Raw genomic sequence first — 24,061 nt, 5'->3', positions numbered from 1 at the left:
AGTAAGATGAACAATTCAGATGTCATCCATGGTCAACGGCTGCAGAAAAAACTCTGCCAAAGGAAGTCTTCAGTACTCCCTGGCTAACAAAAAGTTACCAGTTCTATACTTGAAGGAACAGTTTGATGACATCATCCACTGGAGTGGGTGACGGTGTCTCCAGACTCTAACTTCTGTCCTCTCAACTGGTATAACTGGGTTTTGAGTTAGGGAACTGTGGCAATTTACTATTTTTTTCTTTTTTAGATGGCTTCCCCATGGGATTCTTTTGATAACAGAAGAATCTTGCCAAAGCCATTAATCTCTACAGAACCTGTGGGTAACTCTTCAGCTTTGGCAAGCCAGGCTAACTCAAGCCACTGTCAAACTATAAAATTGCTTGATAAACTAAACTGACTGCTCAGTTTAGTTGGAAACAGTACTATCAGAAGCTGCCATGGTCATTCCCAAATCACACTTGGCAATTAGAAGATGAACACTGCAGAGTACATCAGTAAGCAGTATGATCTGCATGGAAAAACCTACAAGATGGATAAGACAAGACATATGTATGTATAGGGTTTGTGAGATCCCTTTCAACCATAGAGTAGAATTTTTATCAAACTTTCAGAGAGATAATTTAGAGATATGGCTTGCTAGCTCAAAACAACAGTTCATAGCCCTTGATGCTTAGTTTGACAAGCATCTCAGGTAAAGAGAGCAGTGTTTACCTTAAATCACTTGAAATGTGATTATGTGATTCTTCTTCTGTGCTCCTGCAGACATGATTTTATCACATTGAGATCAAGGCACTTCAATACAGAAGAACGTAAACTTCAGTGATTTTACTTCTTTTGGTTCTGAACCAGGCTGGCATCAGCTTGAAGTGTAAGAAATTGCAACTGATAGTCCACAAAACAAATTGCTCCACTAAATAGCTACTATTTAAGAGGAAAAAAAAATTCACATCTCCAGTTAAGATTATTCATTTAAGAGATGCACCATTAGTGTAAATCATCACTAGGCAGCCTTTTACAATATACAAGAGGTAACATCTTGGATGTAGAACTTTCCTGCCAGAGGAAAATACTGTGAAAGGTATAGAGGGACATAAAACACTATCACTGTTGAAACGACTGACAAAACACTCAAATACTTTGAGAGGGTCCACATCTGCTTATTCTGCAAGCTGTTATTTACAAGCTGAACAGAGAAATCCTGCAGAGGCTGTAGGCAAGCTAAACAGTTTCTCTGATTAATTGAAATTAAGACAGAATTACATTGCAGACCTCCTAGGTTGCCTTTGTTATTTTTCTTTGCTACTTCCATCTACACAAAGTACGTTAATATTAAACTAACGTAATTTTTTATTCTTGTTTTTCTCAGATTATTATTTATTCAGATAATCCATTTAAAAAGCGATTCTTTAAAATCAAGAACTACTAAAAAATGTCCAAAGAACTACACTCCCTTTCCTGCTTTCTTCTAACTTAATAACATCTCCTCAAAGATCATACAATGATGGCTTGTAATTCAGTAAACAAGAGGAAGTTTTTCTGGCCCTTATAAATAGCAAGTGCTCCTACTAAAAGCTGCAGCTTGACAATGACTAGTATTTGTTTTTTTTTCACCCATTTACTTTTGCTTTGTAGCTGTGAGAGAACATTTACAAAAGCCAGTTTCTTTCATGTCATTTATTGCCTTGCAAAACACAATCCACAGCAAACAAAACAAACCAGCATCTAAATCCTTTCGGCTACTGCACTTTCCAATGCTGTAAAGTAGGTGGGAAAACTTCAGTCAGAAAACAAAGGTCAGTTGGAACACATTCGCCTTAAAAACCTCAGCACTTTTGCAGTATAAAGACTTAATTGGGACTGCAGTTTTATTTTTATTAAGTTCATAGAAACCATCATACCAAAAGGCAGAGTAAATACTCAGATCTAAGACACAGATCTTCTACCGGCTACCCTCGTGGAAACAACAGCTTTGGAGTCAGTATCATTACCTAGCAGGCCAGTGATCTTGTTTCAGCCAGTGATCTTGTTGTGCCAGTACCAATGATGACTTAGAGGTGGCAAAGCATGTAGATATTAATCTGTAAACTTTGTGAAGTGCTTTCTAAAATGTGAAGTGGCCCCACGTTTACAAGCTATTATTTCATAAATACTGTATTATAAAAGTGTCATAAAGGTATTTTATAAGCAGTTACTAATGCCTTTGCTTCAGGGCTGAACATGTAAGAAGTCACTGAGCAACCAGTTGTTATGGAATGCTGTTTGGCAATTACTTTTGTGACACACTTTGCCAATATTTTATTTCAGAGAAGTGACAAACTGTTGGCCTCTACAGCTCTAGTGCAGATGGTCCAAAAGCCAACTACGTTGGTAAGTACTGAAGTTTTCAGCCTTTGAGAAGGAAAGCAATGGCAAGAAGAGTAAAGGCATTAAGTACTCAATTACACCCTCTCTTCTTTTAGACGATAATCACCAGTTGTGTGATTGGATGGAGATGGACACAAAGGCATTTCAAATTATTTTGTATTTATAGGTTCAAAACTTCCTTGCTGGAATCGAGTAGTTCATGCTGTAGTAGAGGACTAACTGGAAATGCCATTCAGTACAAAGTAGTTCAGCTCTTCCTCTAGAATGGGCTTCTGGACACAGCATTTGCTTTTCTGGAGGGTACAGTACTTCACACAGTATTCTCAAATAAAGAAAGTTTCAATGGCAGATTAGTAACATTGAAGGATAAACTTCATGTGCCTGTCAGCAATACACATCATATCAGTTGCTCTCTTTATAACAGCTATCACATAAAAAATACTGTTTTCTCTATAAAAATGATCCATTACCTGACATGAATAAAAGAGCATGAGTCTCTATGTATCATATTAATTTTCTATGCTCTGATGATTTCAGGTGTTAATAGGCTTTAAAACAGGAGAGTTTACTAATGTCCAACAACAAACTGTGTAATGCTGGCATATCACTCTGTCAGCTGTGCTGAATGCGGTCTCAGTACCGCAGTGTCAACATCCAACATCCATCAGGTGCAACAGCCGCACACTACTTCAAGTCAGTTCTGCGGCTTTCTGTGGAAGTACGTGCAGATCTTCCTCATGGAAATTGGAGTGGTTACAGCCTATAAAAAAACAAAACCAACAAGACATGTTTCTGAGTTAACAGTTTGTATGATGCAGAATTCTTAAAGTCTCCTTTCCATCACTGTTCCAGTTTGTTTAGCTTCTCAAATAAGATAGTAGCTGAACAGTTCCTTACTGTATAATCTGTTTGTCTCACAGATAAGAAGCTTACTACCTACAGGAAACAGTCTAAAAACTGGGTTTATCTGACTGCAGCTTTACCTTCCCTACCACAGATACCAGGGCTGAGGATCTTCGAGATGCAATAGACCAAGGAGTGCCGCTAGGCACCACGACAAGCTTCGCGCACAACAGAGACCACTGGCATCCCAAATTTGAGCTAGAATATACAATGTGGGAGAGATAATTGTTGCATGGTAATCACTCTCCAGGGCAAATCTTAGTCTTTATGTTTAAGCAGGTACACCATAAATCACAAGCACTTGCAGGTTTTCTTGGTATCACTACAAGATGAAGAGTTCAACTGCTGTGACCCAAGGTGTGGTGGTTTGCACACTCCACACCTTGTAGAAGGACTGAAGGAGATGTGAGATATTTCAGCAAAATAAGCCCTAAACACGCAACAACTTCTAGCATCAAATATTCACTTGAAAATACAGTGAAAATTTGACAACTGGAACTTTACTTGGAAAGTACTGAAATAATATTCAGTCAAAGATGCTTTAGGACCTAGAGCCCAGTTTCGGAGTTTAGTTTGTTTTTTAAATATCTAATTTCTCAGTATTAAATCCTCCAGTCCTCATGCCAACTTCTCTAGCTGCTTTATAAGCAGATCATTCAGATCCTAGGATGAGCTCAGTGACAGGTTTCTTATATATCAAAACTAAGGTTATGTAGGTCAAATCCCACCCTCTGACTCTTCTGCGATTCCTTTGTTTTCTGTTAGTTTTCTGTAGAAAGAACTGGAGGCATTATTTAGCTCATGGTTTTAACATGAGTAAAAAATTATTTTGCTGCTTGGGCTAGAATAAAATTTAGATCTTTCTTCCAGTGCTCAAGTGGCTTTTCAGTAGTATTTAGTATTAACGGGCAGATGTGACGCTGAACAGTAGATCTGCCAGGAAAGGTGCTGTCATTATTGTGCTTCTCAGAGAAGAGCTGTATTTCAGAAGACAGCCACAGCCTTCAAACATCCAGCTGGGAGCTACGAGGATTTCTTAGTTTCTGTGTGCTTTAAGTCCTTCTCAAAGGAGGTACAAGACCATCTTAAGAATTGTCTTCCTGCACGGAATGGATCTGTGTATTACAGCATTAATATACCTAGATTACTAAGTGAGGAATCACATCTCTCTTGTCCATAATCAAAGATAGCAGACAATTCTCCTAACGTTTAAGAGAGATCTGACTGTGTGTAGAAAGGGGACAGTGGTAGCTAGGAATAACTTCTCTCGTTACCACTGTCCCTGATCATCCTACTTACAGCTTTTGGTGAGGTGGTCACTGCCGCAGCCTCTTGACGTTTTGCACTGGAACTGTAAGATGATGGGGGGCTGCCAGCTTTGCCAGTCCGTAGCCTCTCTCCCAGAGCAGACAGCCAATTTCTTCTTTCTGGTGAACTATTCTCTTTATCTACTACATCTGAGTGTCTCTCACAGGGAGACTGTAAAACAAGAGGGGGAGTTGGAGTGCTGGATGGATTAACAAGCTTTCCAGGAAAAGAAAGCTCTTTTGGGCTGTGGCTCTTGTCTTCATGCTCGTTATCCAAGTCAGCCAGACTTACAGAGCCCTCATCACAAGCTCTTTGGCCTGCAGCCAGGTGACATAAATTTAGCTTGGACTTCTTAGCCACATGGTCCAGTTCAGTCACACAGCTACAGGCCTGCAGACACTTCTGCCCTGCTTCATCTTCCTTGCTGCAGTCCAGCCTTCTCTTGGCACGCTTTTCAGCCTGTATGTGTTGTGCTTTAGGAGTGCTAGATGTTTCCAAGAGACTCTGTGTGACTTCTGCCAGGGCTTTTCTAGGTGAAGGTGTCTTTTTCCCTACTTCTGGGGAAGAGCACGGAGTCCTGGCAATCCAGTGTTTAATGGACATTTTGGAGGAAGGCGCCAGTTTGGGAGAAGCACGTGGGCTGGCTCCACTCAGCTTTGCTGGTGTGCAGACTGAGGCCATTTGTGTTTTGAGAGAGATTGTTGGAGTGTTTGTAGATAGAGGAAGGTCTCCAGAATAACTGGGAGCACAGGCAGCTGGACGTGGTGAGGAAGCACATGGGTTGCCCACTGAGAAGGCCTTGGCAGGAGTATTCTGTGGGCTGGCTGATCGTCCTGATGGAGCAAAAATAAGCAGTCTGATGAGGAACACAGAGCAGCGGACTAAAAACAGCCCTTTCATACCTGTCCCCTCTAGGAGATTAATTCAGTGCTGGCCCCGATTCTCATATATACCCTGCTGAATTAGATTGCATGGATGCTTCTATTAACAGTTAAACTGATACAAGTCCACATAATCCTGTATCACTCAGCTAAGTATAATACAGTACGTTGGCTTAATGTCTGACTTCTATTCCTTCTATGACTAGAACCCTTACTTAAGTTGCAGCTGAGGGACTAATGGATAGACAAAACAGATCTTGAATCTTCTAAGTTTATCTAGCCTTGCTGGCAGCTTTGCAATAGCTCAGTCCGGACAGCTCTGCTTTGGGAAGCTGCCTGAAAACAAGGCTGGCTCTCTATCTGCAGCTGGCCAGCCTATCTGCCCAATCTTTAACAGTTTCATGATTGAACTAAGGGACAAAGGTACTGTAAGCAGGTCCCATAGCTAATTATACCAGGAAAGCTTTATTATGCAATGCCATACCACATGATCAATGCTCCTGGTCAAGCATTAACAATTGCAATTTTTTAAGATTAAAAAAAAAAAGAGAATGGGAAAGTACATACTTTCACCTTCTTGTCTTTTTGATGGAGAATTTTCTGCAGTGCTATTTTAGGACAGAGATGGTAGTTATTTACCACACCCAATGACACGTGAGAAATTCTTCACCTCCCCAGCAAGGATTTAAATTCCCAAGGAAAAAAAATCTGTCACTGGCCTTCTTTAAAACAAATGACCCCCAGACAAATAAGTCACAGTGGCACTGGAGCTCGCTAGTTAAGCTGTTAAAATCCCCTGCTTTTAAAGCAGAAGCTTCTGAAAACCCAGGTTATTAAAACAGTAGTCAGAGGTAGCTTTACACCTAAGACCTCATGAGGACCTTAACAATAACAGCGGGCATCATAACAAAGATCTCAGTCTGCAGCAATACTAGAGAATTATTTTTTTTATGGGACCCTCCAACAGAGAACACACTTACAGGTCTCTCAGATTCCTGCTTTCTTACTCATCTAACTTGGGGTGATGCAATCAAATAAGATAGCATATTAATGACTCCAAGTATTTCCTCTCCTGAGCACAAGAGCTCTGACTGTTTTCTGAAGGTTTAATCCAAACTCATAATTTTCAATATTAGCTGCTGTAAAGTACTTCATTAGGACAATGAGAAATCTAGTGTGAATAACCTGCCATTTACTTTAGGATGTAGGTCTGTCTGACAAATAACATGTCAAGTGAACACCTACATGACTCTTTGATACCATTATAAGCCTATTTTGACCCTTCCTTTTATTACATTATCTGGCCCTTTAAAATAAACGACTGGTGCATGAGAGCAAAAGGAATATGACACCATATTAATGGATCTCACTACAAATCACCTAAAAGCAGAGAGAATTAAAGGCTCCTTTCCAGACAAAATGCGCTACTTCATAATAACTTACTTCAACTTGGACTAAGAGAAAATCACTGCCAAGATTGGGTCTCTTAATCTTCACTTTAATGAGCACTTACAGAACAATAATATCTCAGCTGGGGAACCCAATGCATTTTCAAAATTAAGCTCCTAGAGGTAGAAGAAAAGAAGCAAGCTCAGCAGTTCTCATTCTCTAATGACCATCCACAAATCCGCACAGCAGAAATGTGGCATGACCAGCTGGGTTTGAGCACTCTCAATCCCATACCAATGTGAAAGCTACACTGTGGAGACCCTGGATAACAGAAAAAAAGCTGTTATGAGAGCTGGAGGGGGGTCATGGCAAAAAGCAAACTAGTTGTATCCCCAAATTTAAGACAAGGAAGATGAACATGAAGCTTTTTTGTAAGACTGCATACATTAATCAGGCTTCTGCTGAGCCAGTCTCAGGCTGCTCCCCTTCATGCTGCCATTCCACATAGCATTGCACGTTTCCGTATACTGTGAGTATCTGCAGTCAAGCTGAATAACACCAATGCAGATATTTGAGAAATTTCCCACCTTCTCTGCTGCAAATTCTTTAGAACGGTATTATGAATCTTCAGATTTAAGAGTCATGAATTTTCCATGCGCAGGCCTGCTCCAGGAATTTGGTTACACAAAAGCATAGAGAAAGTAGTGCAAATTAGGGAAACCACAGAAACAGTTTCCAAAGGAAAGGAAACTCTACTTCCTACACTTCATAATATAGGTCAACAGTTAATGTGCATCCTATGCCTCACAATTCGTTCCACACAAATGGGTGGAGAACTACCTAGACTTCATCCCAGCAGGTCTGAAATACTACTTAGTTGCCTGCTTTGAATCAGTCTCTGCAGATAACTCCTATATTTTAACAGCACATGCTTTGTGTTCAAGAGCCAAGGTCAGCAGGAAGTCTGCTGTTGTGTTTGCAGTGTCTGTGCACTTCCTTTTCCCTCCTGTGTTGCTTTAATGCAGCAAGAACCAGGAGAAATAAGCTATTTTTCTAGTATAATTGCTGAAGCTGACTTGTAAAGTTCCAGCATACAAATCACTTTGGATTTCAGACTTCTACACTAGACTCACATTTACTTCTCTTTTGCAGAAATGAATACACAAAGTGTTCTTCTCAGCCCGCTCTGAAGCAGTGTGAATGCACATACAAACCGTAAACCACCGGCAGAGCAGTGCTGGCACTCTCCCTGCTATTGTCTTGCAAACTTCCTGCAAGACTGTTACTCAATGGCAAAAGGTTAGATATAATATTATCACATTAGTGGGATTTGGAGACCTTCAGCCCTTATATGTGTTAGCCAGAGTGAAATTTGTTCAGAGAGTGGCTAGAAAATATAGGTAGAACAGAGGAACTCATGCCAACAGCTGCTGGAAAGCTATTGTATTACCAGTTTCAAAGCCACACTACAGAGAAGCTCACCTTATTTCTCTCTGTCAGGGTTATTTGCCTCTCACCCACCCTACTGTAACAAAATGCAAGTTCCAGGCAAGTCAAAGTAGCACTACAATGCAGGATTCCTTTCTTTTCTCTGGGGTACTGCCCAGTGAGCTGTTCCTCTTCCAGACAGAAGCTGCAATTCACAACCAAGGCTACACTACAGACATACTACTGAATTTTCCTGCTGGCAGTTCTTCAGATGAATATATTGTCATGATCTTGATCAACCTTAGATATTCCTGAGCGTGGCAGAGCTGAGATCTGCCTGCTAGCTGTGAGAGCATGCAGGATGGTTGGTCTGGTCACCTAGGCATTGTAGAAAAGTATTACATCTGAACTGATGGACATGATCGATCAGTTCTGTAACATTAAGATCACATTGTGATTCACAATTGTGATTGTCTACATGCATTTTGGAAGCACTTGAACTAACTGCCATTTGTCTGCATGGACAGTCAGTTACAACAAGATGTAAAATTAATAGCAGCAGCAAAGAATGCTGCCCACAGTTTAACCACTGGGAAGGAGGAAACAATTCAGAGTTCCCATGCTGTGCAGTCAGCCCTTTGCAGGGTAAAACATGAAACTAGAAAAAGAGCATGGTCTTACTTCTCTCAGTTATCATTTGATATGAAAAAATATGACTTGCTGCTACAGCCAATGATCAAATCCTCTTTAGTTGGAACTGTAAGAATGCAACAGTGAAGCAGGTGATTCTGGCTTCCAGCTCCTCTGGCTGAAGAAGTCCATGTACACATTACATCTCCTTTGGCCGTTCAGTTATCAAACACTGCTGATGCCCACTGAAGACCTGGCTGCCTGACAAGTTGTATTAATAAATATTTACTTTGGGGGCTGGTCATGCAGACTTCAGCATACTGTAAGCTATTCCAGCCAGCTCATCTTGGTGGTAGTAGAAGTATTTACAAGTAGAAGTGTTTGGCTGGCTTTATGAACTATTACCTAATATGAAAAAAGAGAAGACTAGGACAGGCCAAAGGATTTCACTGGTGAGCAGCCAAGTTTCAGATGCTATGCTGCAGAGCAAGATATCACAGGGGCCTTACCTGCTCCATGTTGCTCTTCTGATTTCTTCTGTGTGATCCAGCCCACCAATTTGGCTTTGCTGGACACTGATTCTTCCTCCTCAGGATAATGTTGTAGGCGCCAGATCCTTACTGTGTTGTCGTCGGAGCATGTGGCAATCTATAATATAAGTACATTTGGGGAGTGGCCAAGGCACATTCTGTGGATCACAGGCCAAATGAGCTAGGACAGCTACGCCCAGCACACCATGCCAACATGTATGCAGGGCAAAATCTGGTTGAGGAGGATACGAGATTTGCCCATTAAACAAACAGAACAACCCAACTCTATTCCATTACTGTACCACAGACAAGTGTTTGCTTTGAAGGGGAAATCAAATCTTTCTTCTAGGGAAATCCTAGTCACCATCTGCCTTGTACAGCTCTGTAACAGAGGACAGCCTGCTCAGGAAGGGCCAGTGCATGTTTTGCAATTTTCATTGCTCAGTAGCTAAAAGTAGCCATGCTGCTTCTTGCACCTGCATCTCAGTCTGTCTGTTATTCAGGACCTTTTCTGCCTGAGGACAAACTTTCGCAACGCACAGAGAAGGTGACATTGGAAGGCTTTTGCATTAGCCTTAGGCGCTATCTCTACAGACTCAGATGTCAGCAGTATCTGGCAGAGAAACCAACCCTGCTGGAAACATTCGCCTAGATTCCTGCTGTGGCTTCACGTGTTCCAAAATGATCCGTGCAATCTATTTCAAACAAGCAGTAGCATTTAATCTACTCTTGTACAGATCTCTTTGGATAGGTTATCTGGTGACTCATGTGGGAATCAACAGCAAGAAGGAAATGCTGTGGCTGAAGATCACGGTAATCTTGGATAGGAAAGTACTTCTACTGTGACCTCTGTGACACCAATATTATGCTCACAGAAAGCAACCTGGCCTCTCAAATCACTTGAAGCAGTTCTTGACCTTTCTTAGCACAGTGTCTTCACTTTCTCCATGCTTCATGACCTGTACTGTGGCTAACTATTTTTTATCTGCGTTGGTATACATTTTAAAGGCTGTACTGGTCTGCATTTCCAAACCATGATCAGAACACTAGGTCACACAGACAACAGATTTCATCTAAAATGCCAATTCACATACCAATGTACATCTTAAATAGCTAAAACAATTATCCTTGTTTGCCTACAAGACTCCCATTCTCCTACATTGTGTAAAGCTTTTCTAAAGACCTGGTGCTACAGTGAAAGGTGGGCAAAGTGTCTGACGTGCTTAATAACACTGAAGTGCAAGGAATTATTATTAGGGCACTGTCTAGGATTTATTAGAATTACTTCTCATTTTGATCTAAATCAATCATTTACTCCAACATCCTCCTGCAATTCCTTTCGTTCTAATGATACTTGGAGTATTATTACTGGCAATTTTACTATGAATTTTTGGGTGTATATGCAAATATGTGTTAGGAAAACAGCTCTGAGTATAAGAACAGTAATGAGGGAAGAGACCACATGATTTTTAAAGGGCATACTTCTTACCACTCTGTACAAGACTGGCAGATATAGCAGTGGTCAGGCAGCAGTGTATGGAACCGCAAAGCGAGTTTTTGGGTTTTGAAAGATCCAATGAAATGGTTTCACAACTTTGCCTCTCACAGGCAGTAAAACAAGCTCTAATCAGAAGTCTTTGTTCATTCACAATTTGCTAGGTTTTATCAAATAGCCCAAATTACTAAAGAATAATGAAGAAGTTCTAATACATTTACGTAACAAGCTTGGTTCACTGCCCTCAAAAAATGAGCATTTCTGGAAATTATTAACTAATAACTTCCTCTCAAATAAACTAATACGGTTGTAACTTTGAAAAGCAAATGTTGCCATGGCACATCTATTGTTTCACAGTGAAGACAGTTTTCCAGAAAACAAACCTTAGTGAAGTCTGACGGACACCAAGCAATGGAGGTGACCTCTTGAGTGTGGCCAACAAGGATCCGTGGAGGCAGGCTGGGTTCAGAAACCTTTGAAATGCCATAGAAAAATAAGTACAGAATCAGAAGACCCATACACCACTAAGAAAGACCTTCACAATCCACCTGTGAAGCATACAAGACAGCTCACAGAATCATAGAATCATTAAGGTTGGAAAAGACCACAAAGCTCATCTAGTCTAGCCATCAATACATTGCCGCCATGCCCACTAAACCATTCCCTCAGTGTCACAAATGATAAATCCTTCTGCCTACAATCACAGTCCATTGAAGCTGAGAGGCAAATCCAGACCTCCATCCCTATTACTAACTTCATGGACTTCTTTCAGGCAATGGCTGCCTAGAGAGGTGTCGTACCCTCCTGGGAGACACCACAGCTCTGCAGCTGTGCAAAGGCAAGATTCTCTGTAAGACTGAATGCCTCAAAGCAAGGGAACACTTTCAAAGGGATGATGTTAATAAGGATGGCTACTCCATGACAGCTGATCAGTAGCCCATGTAGGACAAGCCCATAGTTTCACTTCGACACTTCATGGACATCCTAACACCCCTCCTTCCTCAGAACATACCCCCGCATTGCATACTGTTGCCAATTTCTTCTGAGAGATGTGAACTAACAGGGCTCTAAAAATCAGTTCATGTTCCACTGCTAAAGGTAAAGCAGCTGGTCAGCAATGAGATGCACTGACTTGCCTGGAAACACTTCTTTATTTCCTACTGCACGTGGGATTTCTGCCAGAGCTGTCAGCACAGCACACTATGCAAAGCAGTATCTCTATCTCTTCTAGGTGAGATGCTTAAAAGTTTAAGAAGATCACATTCTGAATGAGAACAGGTAAGTATATTCAGTTGCTATTTTAAAAACAACCCTAAAACAAATGGTTTAAAAATGAAGAACAACAACAACAAAGTCCAATATATGAATACTTACTAACTTCAGAACTGGTGGCTGCCAATCAAATGAGCAAGAGAGCCTCTAAGAGTTGATTAAAAAGTTCCCTAAAGCACATGTGCTCATTAAACTTCAGTCCTTTTCTCTTTTACCCTTCATAGAAACCTTTCTCATTATTATTATTAATCTTTATTCTTATTACTACTCTTCAATTACAGCTTGTGTAAGTGACAGATACAACTGAAGCTCAAGCATTAGGTAGCACAAGGAAGAAAATACACACACACACAGATTATATCCAAGTTTTGCATGCTTTCAGCAGAGAACCCATTCCAGATTTATGAGTCACCATTTTCGACATGACATTATATGGGGGATTTATAAGGGGGATTTGCATACATGACTAAGTGAATGAACCGATCCTTTACCGTGTGGGAAAAGGAGTAGATGTTACATATGGATTTCAAAGAGAGATGTAAAACATCAGGGAAGGCTTCTGATTTACACACATTTTTTCTTGTGGATGCCCTCCTACAACCTGTAATTGAATATCCAGCTTCTACGTCTTAAACTTGTTCTGATATAAACAGGTTCTTCATAATAGGCCATGTTTTCTTTTTCCTGGCATAGCAGAGGCAATCTCTGATTAAATATCCACTAACTGCCTTGTTCAGAGCATTCCTGTCTCTGACGAAACATGTAATGCCATAGAAACTAAATCCCTATTTAGGGAATAAATGACGGAGGTGCAGAGAAAATCTTTGTTTATATTTAAGAGCAGTCTTGCACTGCACACAGAACAGTTTAGTAGTCACTGACTGCTGAAAGGAAAGCAGAGGAAGAGAATTCCTCCAGCTGGGCCAAGTTGATGTTATAGTGCATTAGTATAAACTAAACCAGTTACACACAACTTACCATTTTGTGAAACAAAGGATGGTGTGTTCATTAGAATATGAGGGAGGAAGAGGCTAAACGACATCACCCATAGTTGGGTGCTAGAAAAAAATTGCATTAGGAAAAGCTTTGTATTTCCTTATGTCGTTGATATGTCAAAGTATTTAGAGTCCAGAAACCTTCATTTTTAGCCTTGCTTTCTAAGGAATGAAGGCTTTTGCAGTAAGAGATTCTATGATTCTAAGAGGATCATCAGAGGACTCGGAGGATAATGAAACTGTGGAAGTGCAAGCCTATAAAGCTGATTTTAATTACCAGGGAGGTAGCTCATTTAGGTACCATTTTACAGAGAACAACTTCTCTGCTCCCAGGCTTTTACAGTCCTAGAGTTGTTTAAGAGCCAGTTCATTAATCAACAGACTAGTAATTAAAACAACCAACATAATAAAGTGAGCTTTTATTGTCTGAAAGTGATGTTATATGTCAAAGCAGACAGAAACAGCATCCACATCAGCAATACCTTCTAGCCACAGTATTCCTTGGGAATTGCTGACCCAAGTGCAAATTGGCATTGCTTACAAAGTTCCTCAAAGAAATAATCTGGGTAGACAATGTCTAGTTTTGTTTTTCTTTCCTCAGCAAGGACAACCTCTCTGGTTGTGGAAAGTTAGTACTCTTCTTTGAGTTCTTTCCAACATTACCTGCTAATTGCTGCTGAAATATCTAAGCACATATTTTCAGCACATAGTAAATCCTCCTCCCAGAAAATGCACATATGTTTCGGTGTCACTAAAATCTGTCAACAGTTAAAACAAATTAAGAATTCAAATATGGCAGATCAGAAAAAAAGACCAAGTTTTGCTGAAAGTCCTACTTGCTAACACGACTGTGGAATTAAAAGCAATTATCTGATGATTTACTTAATAAATATTCAATATGATCTGTCACCCACACATGATAAAAATAGACACTTCCTATAAGCAAATGCTTTTAAATGTATTTGCTTAAAATTTGAGATGCTGTGGTGTCCTTGAATGGCCTTGACCCAGTTCCAGCCTGCTTTCTACAAAAGTGTCCAAACACGTGAGTGTAGGCTGCACAGCCCAAGTTTGCACAGGTATTTTTGCTGAACTCACACTGAAGTGAGAAAGGCTAAAATTACACTGCCTGACATGCGACTGGCCATGTTGCTGCACTCTGCTCCTTCTGGGTAAGCAACCTAGCTGCTTACAAGAAGCATTCACAGAAACAAAGGAACTAAATGCTCAAACCACAGTCAGAGCAGGGCGACTCTCTGCCCTCAAAGCTTTGTACTGTACTTTCAAACTCATCATGAAAGGAATAAACAAGTCAGCATTTCCTGGAATTACCCCAAACCTGAAATAAGCAGTTACCCGTGACTTCTATTTATTCTGCTTGAGATAAGAAGTCCACTTTATTCCTGAATGGCTGTAGACTATGGAGAACAGAACTTGAAGCATGCCTTATTCTGAAGTCCCTGCTATTAACTTTGTGACATTTGCATTTCCTACACGTCAGTGAAAGATGCCAAGTGACTAAGCCTCTCAGCTGTCAGACAGTGCTTTGGAATTTTGCTGAAGGCTCTGGCTGAGCTCTTGCTGTAATACAAAGGCTTTAACTACTGTAAATTTAGTATGGTAAAAAGTTAAGTCTGAAACAAGAGCTAGAAAAAGGGAGGAAGAAAAGAGTGCTCTTTAAATACTTAAAATGTAAGGTTTTTTTCCGACATACTCCATTGCTAAATATGAATCAAGAACTGTCTACTTGCCACAGGCACCTAAATCAACAGGATTGAAAGAAGACTGTACTGCCCATTAAAACCAGATTAAGATCAGCAACTTGCAATAATCAGCAGTGATGAGAGATGTATTGATGGCAGGAGGTTAGCTCTGTTTTACATTAAATAGTTAGATCTAGCCTTGACAACACACTCTGGGCACAACATGCCAGGATCTAACCCCACACTGCATTGAGGAGGAGTAAAAGGCAGGGAGTGCCCTACGTGAACATGAAAAGCAAATGAAACCAAAGAGCTGAGCAGATCTGGGCAGCCAGCCTGGGGCTACACACTTGGGTTTCTCCCAGACGTCTCACCTTCCAGATGTACGCGTTGCAGTCACTTGAGCCACTAACCAGGAACTGGTCATCTGGGCTAACACTGGATTTGATGTAAAAGGTAGAATTCTGGTGTCCGCTGAAAACCGCCACTGTGAGAAAAACAATGAAAATAAAAACAGCACTCAACACACAGCTGTGGGAGTTGGTTGCATAAGCAGGGCTGATCTGACAGGCTTTTCCTGCCTAGCCATGTACATTCTAGAGAAAGTGGTTGTACTGCTTCCTCGCTATAGGGCTGGGAGCTCCAGCCGGCAGGCAGCAGGAGGCATCACTCAATAGGAGTCCTTGCATCTCCCTGCGTGAAGCGGGTTTACAGAAAAGGCTCTCTTCACAGCATTATTAAAATGCATTAGGTTTATTAAAGCTTTAGCTCTATCCATATCACAAAGCCAAGACACCTGGGCTACCCTTTGCTCCTTCTTTCTGATGCCACCAGCCAGCCCCACTTGTGTTAACAAGGACAGTTGCACAGAAAGTTTCCACTGAAGCAACCAAGGCTACTCCTTTCCCCTGCTGCCAGCCTCTTTGTCAGCCAAACGTATGCCATGTCAGCTACACTTGTCCATCATCTATATTTAACGTCCCAGTAACGCTTCACCTCAAGCCTCTGAATAGCTCCTGCTCTTCCTATTGCAAGCACCGGAAGAGTCGATGGCCAATGCAGGAGCTGAATGTGGCTTCTTGGCCATGCTACACCCAGCCTTCTTATCAGGGTGGAAAGGGCAAGTTTCCCTATTTAGCACCACGTGGGGCTGGCACGCCCTTGGCCAGCCCTGGCACAAGGCACTCAGAAGCGGGGACACCGTGAATACTGTAGGTTCCACAAGCAGTTAGCAGTCAGTTAGAAGACTTTTAGTCTCTTTTCCATCATGAATTTGACAAAGGTGACCCACAGACTGGAGGACACATGATTGCCTTTGGCTTTCTTTGAAACCTTGTGAGACCCACAATGTACTTTGATTTTAAGCTGCAGCTCTTTCTGCGCAGTGGTTACAGGCAAATCCTATTACTGAAGGATTTCCTCACGGCCCTCTTCCAACTAACGCTGCTCTCCTGACATTAGATTGGAGCAGCTGCCATCTGGATCCAGCCCAGCGAGGCAAGAGGCCCAGCATCCTCCCAGCAGCTTGCTGCAGCCACAGGCATGTGCTGCCCTCTGCGGGAGGGCCAGCTCACTGATCCCCTGCCAGTTCCCCAGAAGTCCTGCATCTTTCAGATAGAATGAGGTTTCTGTCCAGGATTTAATTTGCTAACTTGTTGACACTAGTCAACAGAAGATGACAGCTAAACGTAAAAGTAGGTGGTAGGCTGGCCTGGACCTCAGGCAGAACCTGTTCTTGGAAATCATAGGATATCCCAAGTTGGAAGGGATCCATAATAACCATCAAGTCCAACTCTCAGCTTGGGGCCATGCCCGTCCTGGCCTGCCTGCTCCATGCCCACCACCCTCTGGTGCAGACCCTGTCCCCAGCCCCCAGCTGCCCCTCCCCTGGCACAGCTCCATGCCGTTCCCTCGGGCCCTGTTGCTGTCACACAGAGCAGAGCACAGCGCTGCCTTCTGTTCCCTGTGAGGAGCAGCAGCCACCATGAGGCCTCCCTCAGCTCCTCTGCTCCGGGCTGAGCAAACCTAGGGACCTCAGCCACTTCTCACACACCTTGCCCTACTGACCCTTCCCCATATTTGCAACCCTCCTTTGGAAGTGGGACAGATCAGGGGAGTATTTCCACAGCTCAGCAGTGGCACACAGGGTTTAAATCAACAACTGACCTATTAATATATAATAACTGCACTTCTTCACTTTGGCAGCATCCCCACCCAACTGACTGCTTTCCTGAAGAGCATACAGAAGAACACATTGTTCATTTAATTGCAATTAACTGGAAGACTGAGAAAAGGCAACGGAAACTAAATCATATGTCTGTCTGGAGCGCATTTAATAAGATTGGCTGTTTTGCTGGATGCAACCATTGGCCTATGACAAAGAAGTTTTAGTGCACCAAAATCTGCGAACCATCTTGTTGATGTAAAGGTCACAGACACAGAGCTGAAGGAATCTAAAAAGCTGGAAAAAGACAAAGCATCTCCACAACTTGTGGGGGATGCTTTCTTCCAGAAACTGACACAAAAATTAAATTTAAGACACCTTAAAATAGTACCTGAGTCTAAGAGGTGATCCCTTTACATGGATTCAGAATTAAAGCCCTTAGAGATCAGATTCAAAACTGCTTCAAGCAGGCAGTGAAACTTGTCTTTCTATGCTCTGTAATATCTCGTTAGCAATGCCAGTCATTAGTCCATAACACCGTCCCCATCTCTAAACTGCCTGGTAAAACTGCTCCACCAGGGTTCCAGCAAGTGCTGTGAGTACCTAGGGCTGGGAGCAAGCAATCTGCATCTATTCCATCACATTGCTTGCAGCTCTTACAGTGCTCGTTTCCCTGCTGATCAAGACCAAGTTTGAAGCAAGGGTCCATGCCCATACAATGCTACTGCAAGCCAGCTGCTTCATTTAAGTAGATGCCTGCTCTTGTGGATGAACTCAGGAACCTTACTGTATGCAATATTGTTTTTACAGGTTATTTCCTCAGATATCATTTTTACCTGGAAAGGTCTTTGCACCTGTCATGTTGAACATGTAGATACTGTCATCAGTGCAGTTAGCAAACAGATTAGCACCAGTGGAATCCAACACCAGACTAGAATATCCTAAAGACAAAGAGAGAAGTTATTCCCAACAAATAACTCCACCAAAACATTTTGGAAAACAGGCGTTGTCAAAGAAATGTCAAGAGAGGGAAATCTGGAAAGGATCTCTGTCACACAGGAGACTGTCATTGGAAAGATGATTTGTTTGCCAGAACACTTGCTGGAGTACAAAAGTTTTTAGCACAACACCAACATTTTCTCATGAGGATTCAGAGTGCTATTTAGAGAGAATTCTCAGCTCCAGAGCAGGCAAGCCACTTATTTGATAGTTTCAAATGGATAGCGGGAACATCCAATTGTAGAAGCAGAGGTTAAAAATACTCATAAATCCTCATGGTTAGTGGCATTGATGGCTTACACCATCTGCTGATTTGCTGATGATTTAGGTTAAAAAAAAATCTTGCCCTGTTGGCAAGTTATTTCATAGTCAGATCCTCAAAGATTTCCCTCATGTTATTGGGAATAATGACCATTACTACATCAAGACGGCTATTAGACAGGTTGAGAGCAATAACTGTGTTATACTGTAAGGTATACTGTAAGGTGTCAGGTACAAAGTAAGAACAATACAAACAATAACAGTATTGGTTTTGCACTGAACAGTTTCATGTATTGCCCTGCTTTCAAAGGTTACAATGTAAAAACCCTTCCTTTCTGTTGTCTTGCAAGATACAGTGCAAATAGAGTTGAACTATCCAGTAACTTACCCAGCTTGCGAGTGCTGGTGCCAGGATAGAAAAAAGACTTCAAAGGCACAGGATCCTGACGGTAAGCAGCATAGTTCTTGCGCAAGTCCCACACTTTGATCACACTGAAATATATGAGTATAGGTGTCTACAATTTGCCAAAAGTCAAACCTTCTTTTGCAGTGCAGACAGAGCCCTCTAAAAACATAGGAAGACAGGCTGCTCATTAATAAGGATTGCTCAGTGATGGCACAATGGAGCAAGAGTAGAGCAGAGCTGAAAGCACAATTGTTCTGCTGGGCATGGATGAGGAAGCAGCATTGTTTTGTGTAACTAATACAGCACAAAACACAAGCCCACAAGCCAACTTTCCTCAGCTAGAACATAACAAAGATGCTTTTATATTCCATTTTTTTTAAATGAAAACCTTTTGAGGTTTCTCTTGCTCTCTAGGAGCAAGTCTCTATCATAAAACATGGGATGGAGAGTCAATATTATGTGTCTCAGAAAGGCTCTGGACACAGTGAAACCTGAAAGACCTGAAAGATTAATCTATGTGCTAAAAAGCAAGACATTTTCCTGAGCTCCAAGATGCTGCAACAGATCTGGCATCAAAAAGAATGTATCCTTTGTAACTCAACACAACATTTTCTCAAGTACACCCATACAAATTTAAAGCTCCAATCTCCTCCTCAAATCCCAAATTAGCTCTCTGCCTAACAATAGCCTGGTTACTTGCCATCCATATTGCCCCATTGCTATACTAAAGTTAATATTTACCATTGAGGCACAGCAATCTTGGGTAAAGAAGGAAAGAACTATTCAGCTTTGGCAAAGAAAGCTGGCAGCAAGTTCTGCTAACTCTGTTCTAACACTAGGGCTACCCCAAAAGTAATGCATTCTATTTATTATGTTGATTCACAATGTCAGAGGAGGACGTTGGAGTCCAAATGGTGGATGTGAGCACAGTGAGGAGGTAAGAGGTATGTTTCAGCAGTGGCGACAGCAACAGTGGGTCACCTCTACTGATGCAGATACTTATGGGCACAGCACGCAGGATCCTGTTCATCACTGGGAAAAATGCACAGCTAATGGTGGTGACTATATTGGAAAGTAGTGTTTTGTAGATGAGAATTTGTTCTATCAAATAGTGTGACTGTGCTCTATGTACCTGTTATAGTTTTCATGGAAGTAAACAGGAGGTATTACTTTTGGAGCAAGCTATGTAGTAATTGTAGCTTTGTGAGCCACTGTGATCTTAGAAAGAGAATCTCCCAATCTTTCTGTGTCACTAAGAAAAACAAACAGAAAAGCAGGCATCTTCCTTACCCATCAACAGCTCCTGCAGAGATCAGAGTATGCTCATCTTGAAGCAGCACCACGGTTACACTCTGCTGGAAATCCTTGAGGAGAAAAAAAAAGAACTTTGTTTCTGTTCACGGTCAACTGAGTCTTGCTGCTAAGCTGAAGGCCAAGTGAACATTGAGGACACCATCTCTCAGCCAATCTACATTTCTCTTGGCCATAGGCCAGCCTGAGTTTTGCTCTAGAATTAGCCTGAGCTTCTCAGGCTCCCTCCTGCTAGAGTTTGCTTTGTGTTCTCCAGCAAGCTGCTCACTGCAGGCAGGAGAAGGCGGAATACCAGATTTCATTTAGGAGACATTAATCCTTTAACCCTGCTCAGCAGTGTGGTTAAAGGACCACAGGAAGTGGTCAACATAAGATTACACCTCACAGGTCAGAAATAAGAAAATTCCATCAGAGCGTTTAATAGATGAAATAAGAGAAGATCTTATTCAAGAGAGGCTGTTGTTTATGTGGTCGCATTTGGGAGGTGTACTGTGGAGGGAATAAGAAGGGAAAGAAAGGAAAAAAAAAATGGAGCCCTTCCTTTCTCACCTTTCAAAAACAGAAATTGTAGCCACTCCTTTTCTATCTGGAAAAAACAGATGTATTTTCACATGGTATTTACACAAAGACAGCTCTGATGGCATGTGAGTTATTAGAAAACAATGTCTAAAATTAGCCAGAGCAAGTGCCCATGACACAGAAACCTAACCGCAAGAACAAATTAGAGTGTTTACAGAATTCAAGCCAAATATTTCTCACTGCAATTACTTAGGATGGCCACTATGCATGACACTGTCCTCAGAGCAGAGGCCTCTGTTCTGCCTGTCTTCCTGGCACCTACCACTAAGGGAGCAAGTCCTCTTGTGTTCTGCCTCTTCTTCCTCAGCTTGGAAGGAGTCTGCTTGTCAGCCACGTTGTGTGCCCCGCTGATTTGATTCACCTGCCTGTAAAATCCATCTGAAAGACAAATACATGCAAATTGTCAGTTTCCACGCCTATTTGATTTTGCCACCGTTTTCATGTAACAGGCAAAAACTTGGAATAAGTCCTAAAAAGCAGCTGAGACAAGCTTTTAAAATCAGTGATGTATTCTGAAAACATCAACTGCTAGTTATGTACAAAAATGATGAGAACACGTTCCAGAAAACTGCTGGTGGCAGGGAACTGAGAAGTATGAGGGCATGAACTGACTGGTGAGGGAGAAGCTCCAGGAAGCAGAAGAGTAGAACGATCACCCTGCATGTAGGTGGTCTGCAACACACTCAGATTCTCCCAGGACTCACAATCTCCTTTGCTCCTTCCGATGCTGGTAGGAAACTTTCCAGCATTGATTAACCCCCTCCCACCCCTACCAATGGCTCTGAGTGAATGCTCTCACCCAGCCCATCTCAGTGCTGTCCTACACAATGATGTGTTTTGTGCTGCCTTATCTCTTTAACAATACACAGGGTAATATCTGGGCAACACAGACATCAAGCTGCCAATCTGAGACAAAGTGAAAAAACTTGTTAGACATAGTCTGACCTATTCTACCTATTCCATCCTCTCACTGTACTAAAGCAGTACCTGATTACCTGACTTCTTCTTACCTAGTATTAAATAGTACCACCTATGCTGTATTCAAAAGCATTACTCCAGTAAGTACATTGGAGCACTATTTCTACACGAGCTGTGGAGTTTTATTAATACATATCTGAAAGTTCAGTTACCTTTCTTGTTGCATCTGGTGTCCCAAACCATGATGTTTCCATCTCTGCCTCCAGTACAGAAAACAGCTGTGAGAGAGAGAGCTATTAATTCCCAAAAGCTGAGGAACTGAATCCAGCACAATGCCATCTAAGTGCCTCTAGAACTACAACAGTCAGGCCTTTGGTGTTTTCTGACTAGATTATTTATGGTCTTTCCTTAGTGCTACTGTAGGAAAAAAGTGCTTACAAAGAGTATTTCCAGATTTATGTTTGTAAGTGAGGACTGAGTGACTTCAATGCCATGTCTTAAAATTGCTTAAGATCAGAGACACGCAGACAGTATCAGATCACTGCAAGGTTCCAACACTAGTTAGGTCTCTGCTCAGCCCACCTGTACTTTGTGCAACCAGCAGATTCCAAAGCCCTTTTTTAGCCCTGTAAGAATAGGAGCGGTAATTGGAAAGAAGGGAAAATGCCAACATTTACCTTTCTCAAACCTAGAAAAAGCAACTGACTTGAGGCTACACTGGTGACCTTTGCATATGCCAAGCAGCTCCCCAGCTCTCACGTCCCACACCTTGGCTGTCTGATCTCCTGAAGCAGTGACCTTCAGAGGATAGAATAAGAAGCTTTCATCATATTCTGCACGCCATTGCCAAAATATTAAGAATAAACTTAGATAGGAAAAGGCTTCTTACAATCCTGTGCTCTCCTGGTACCCAGGCAAGATCAAACACAGCATTTGAGTGAGCCTGCCATTCTGACAAGAGAACAAAAGCCAAAATTAGTTCAGTGCACACGTCCAGTACAGCATGACAGCATTTTGCAGGAGGCAAACAAACATCAGGCATCAGAATCTGAAAACAGGTTGCTTGTTAGCAGCTTCCCTCAGGCAAGGCAAACACTCAACCATTCATCTCCTGTTGCTTTTGTAAGAGCACACTCACACGGCTGCTTTGTAAACAGGACTCTGCAAAGTATATAAAAAGATGCAAGTACTTCCCAGATTGAGTTTAAACAGCTTGCATAAAGCTTTCCTTGATTCCAGTACATCCCATACTTCAAATGAAGATCATTGAATACTTACCCTTAGAGATCAGTTTGGTGGTATTCCGAGCTTCAGTATCATACAGTCTGACAAACCCTTCTTCATTTGCAACTGCCAATATGTGCTCAAAATTTGGGGCTGAAAAGAAAATTGAAATGTAATCATCTATTACAAGGCTGATCCACAATTGTGCCTCTTCCCTTTGTGAAGGGAGTACAGGCACTTTAAGTGGGGTGCACACCAAATGGATAGCTAGAAAAAATAAAGTAACATTTACACGCTGATCTCCATTCCCAAAATGCACAAATATTGCCAAGCATTTCTTTCTAGACATTCCGTTCTAAAACTGTAGTATATGGGAAATAGAGCGGGTCAAGGAGCAACTTCTAAGACAATGCCCTCTTTCACCAGCACTGGTGAAAGTTCCTTTCCTCCATCTTTATGGCCTGTCCACTTGGATGTTTCCCAAGTGCTTTCCTTGGACGTGAGATGGAGGAGCAGCCTTGGAGAAAGGCATTTAGGGTCTGATTGTTGGGTGGTCCTGCACGGAGCCAGGACTTGGACTCGATGATTCTTACGGGTCTTGTGCAAATAGGGACAGGTCAGCGATTCTGTAATAACCCCATGGCACACCCAGAGTACCACACACCAGCGCTCTGCCCTAAAGGTCTCCAAGACCCAACGTGTAGGACGTGGAGGTGCACGTTCCCTGTTATCAGCTCACGCTATCACCGAACCCTGCCAACAGATCATTCAACAGAGCCGAGTGTACAGCGGGACCCACACACCGCGGCATCCCAGGATGCGGCCGTACCTGAAGAAAAACAGCAGCCGAAGGGAGGGACTGGCATTCCGATTTCTCCGTAGGAGAGGTGATCATCTTCCCTACTGCACCTATAGCCATCCAAGAGATGCTGCACTGGAAGCGGTGAGGACTGACCTGAAACGAGACAAGCGGCCCGTGACTGCACCGGGCACCGCGATCCGGGAGGCGAAGGGCCCTGGTGCCGCACAGCCCTCTCCCAACTGCCATGCGGGCTCCCTGCACGGCAGCCCCCGGGTCGCGTACGCGCGGTACTCACGGTGACCGGCGGCCCGGCGGAGCAGCGCGCGGCACAGCATGGCCGAGAGCCCGCGGACCGGCGGAGCGGTACCGAGCTCCCGCCACCGACCGACCCGCCAAACGCACCTCTGCTCCCTCATTGGACAACCCGTGCGCGCCGCACCGCCCTCTCTCCGCTCGGATTGGGCTGTGGCAGGGAGGCGGGGCGGGCGCGGCTGTTGGCG

The 24,061-nt window shown here is 42.5% G+C and overlaps 1 protein-coding gene across 1 annotated transcript; it reads right to left on the bottom strand.

Moving 5' to 3' along the window:
• Nucleotides 1-1,665: 1,665 nt before the first annotated feature.
• DTL (denticleless E3 ubiquitin protein ligase homolog) lies at nucleotides 1,666-23,962 on the bottom strand. The gene is made up of 15 exons (XM_072332461.1): nucleotides 23,857-23,962; nucleotides 23,589-23,714; nucleotides 22,814-22,912; nucleotides 22,425-22,486; nucleotides 22,213-22,333; nucleotides 21,748-21,813; nucleotides 20,880-20,995; nucleotides 20,018-20,091; nucleotides 18,710-18,813; nucleotides 17,898-18,002; nucleotides 15,272-15,384; nucleotides 11,311-11,400; nucleotides 9,412-9,550; nucleotides 4,566-5,407; nucleotides 1,666-3,123 (listed from the first exon to the last, which is right to left on the bottom strand). The coding sequence occupies exons 1-15, from the start codon at nucleotides 23,894-23,896 to the stop codon at nucleotides 3,058-3,060; spliced, it is 2,163 nt and encodes a 720-aa protein (XP_072188562.1). The 5' UTR covers nucleotides 23,897-23,962; the 3' UTR covers nucleotides 1,666-3,057.
• Between the last annotated feature and the right edge of the window lie 99 nt (nucleotides 23,963-24,061).

The sequence above is a fragment of the Excalfactoria chinensis genome, chromosome 3, assembly GCF_039878825.1.
Source record: "Excalfactoria chinensis isolate bCotChi1 chromosome 3, bCotChi1.hap2, whole genome shotgun sequence".
NCBI lineage: Eukaryota > Metazoa > Chordata > Aves > Galliformes > Phasianidae > Excalfactoria > Excalfactoria chinensis.
This window is presented reverse-complemented; position numbering and strand designations above follow the sequence as displayed.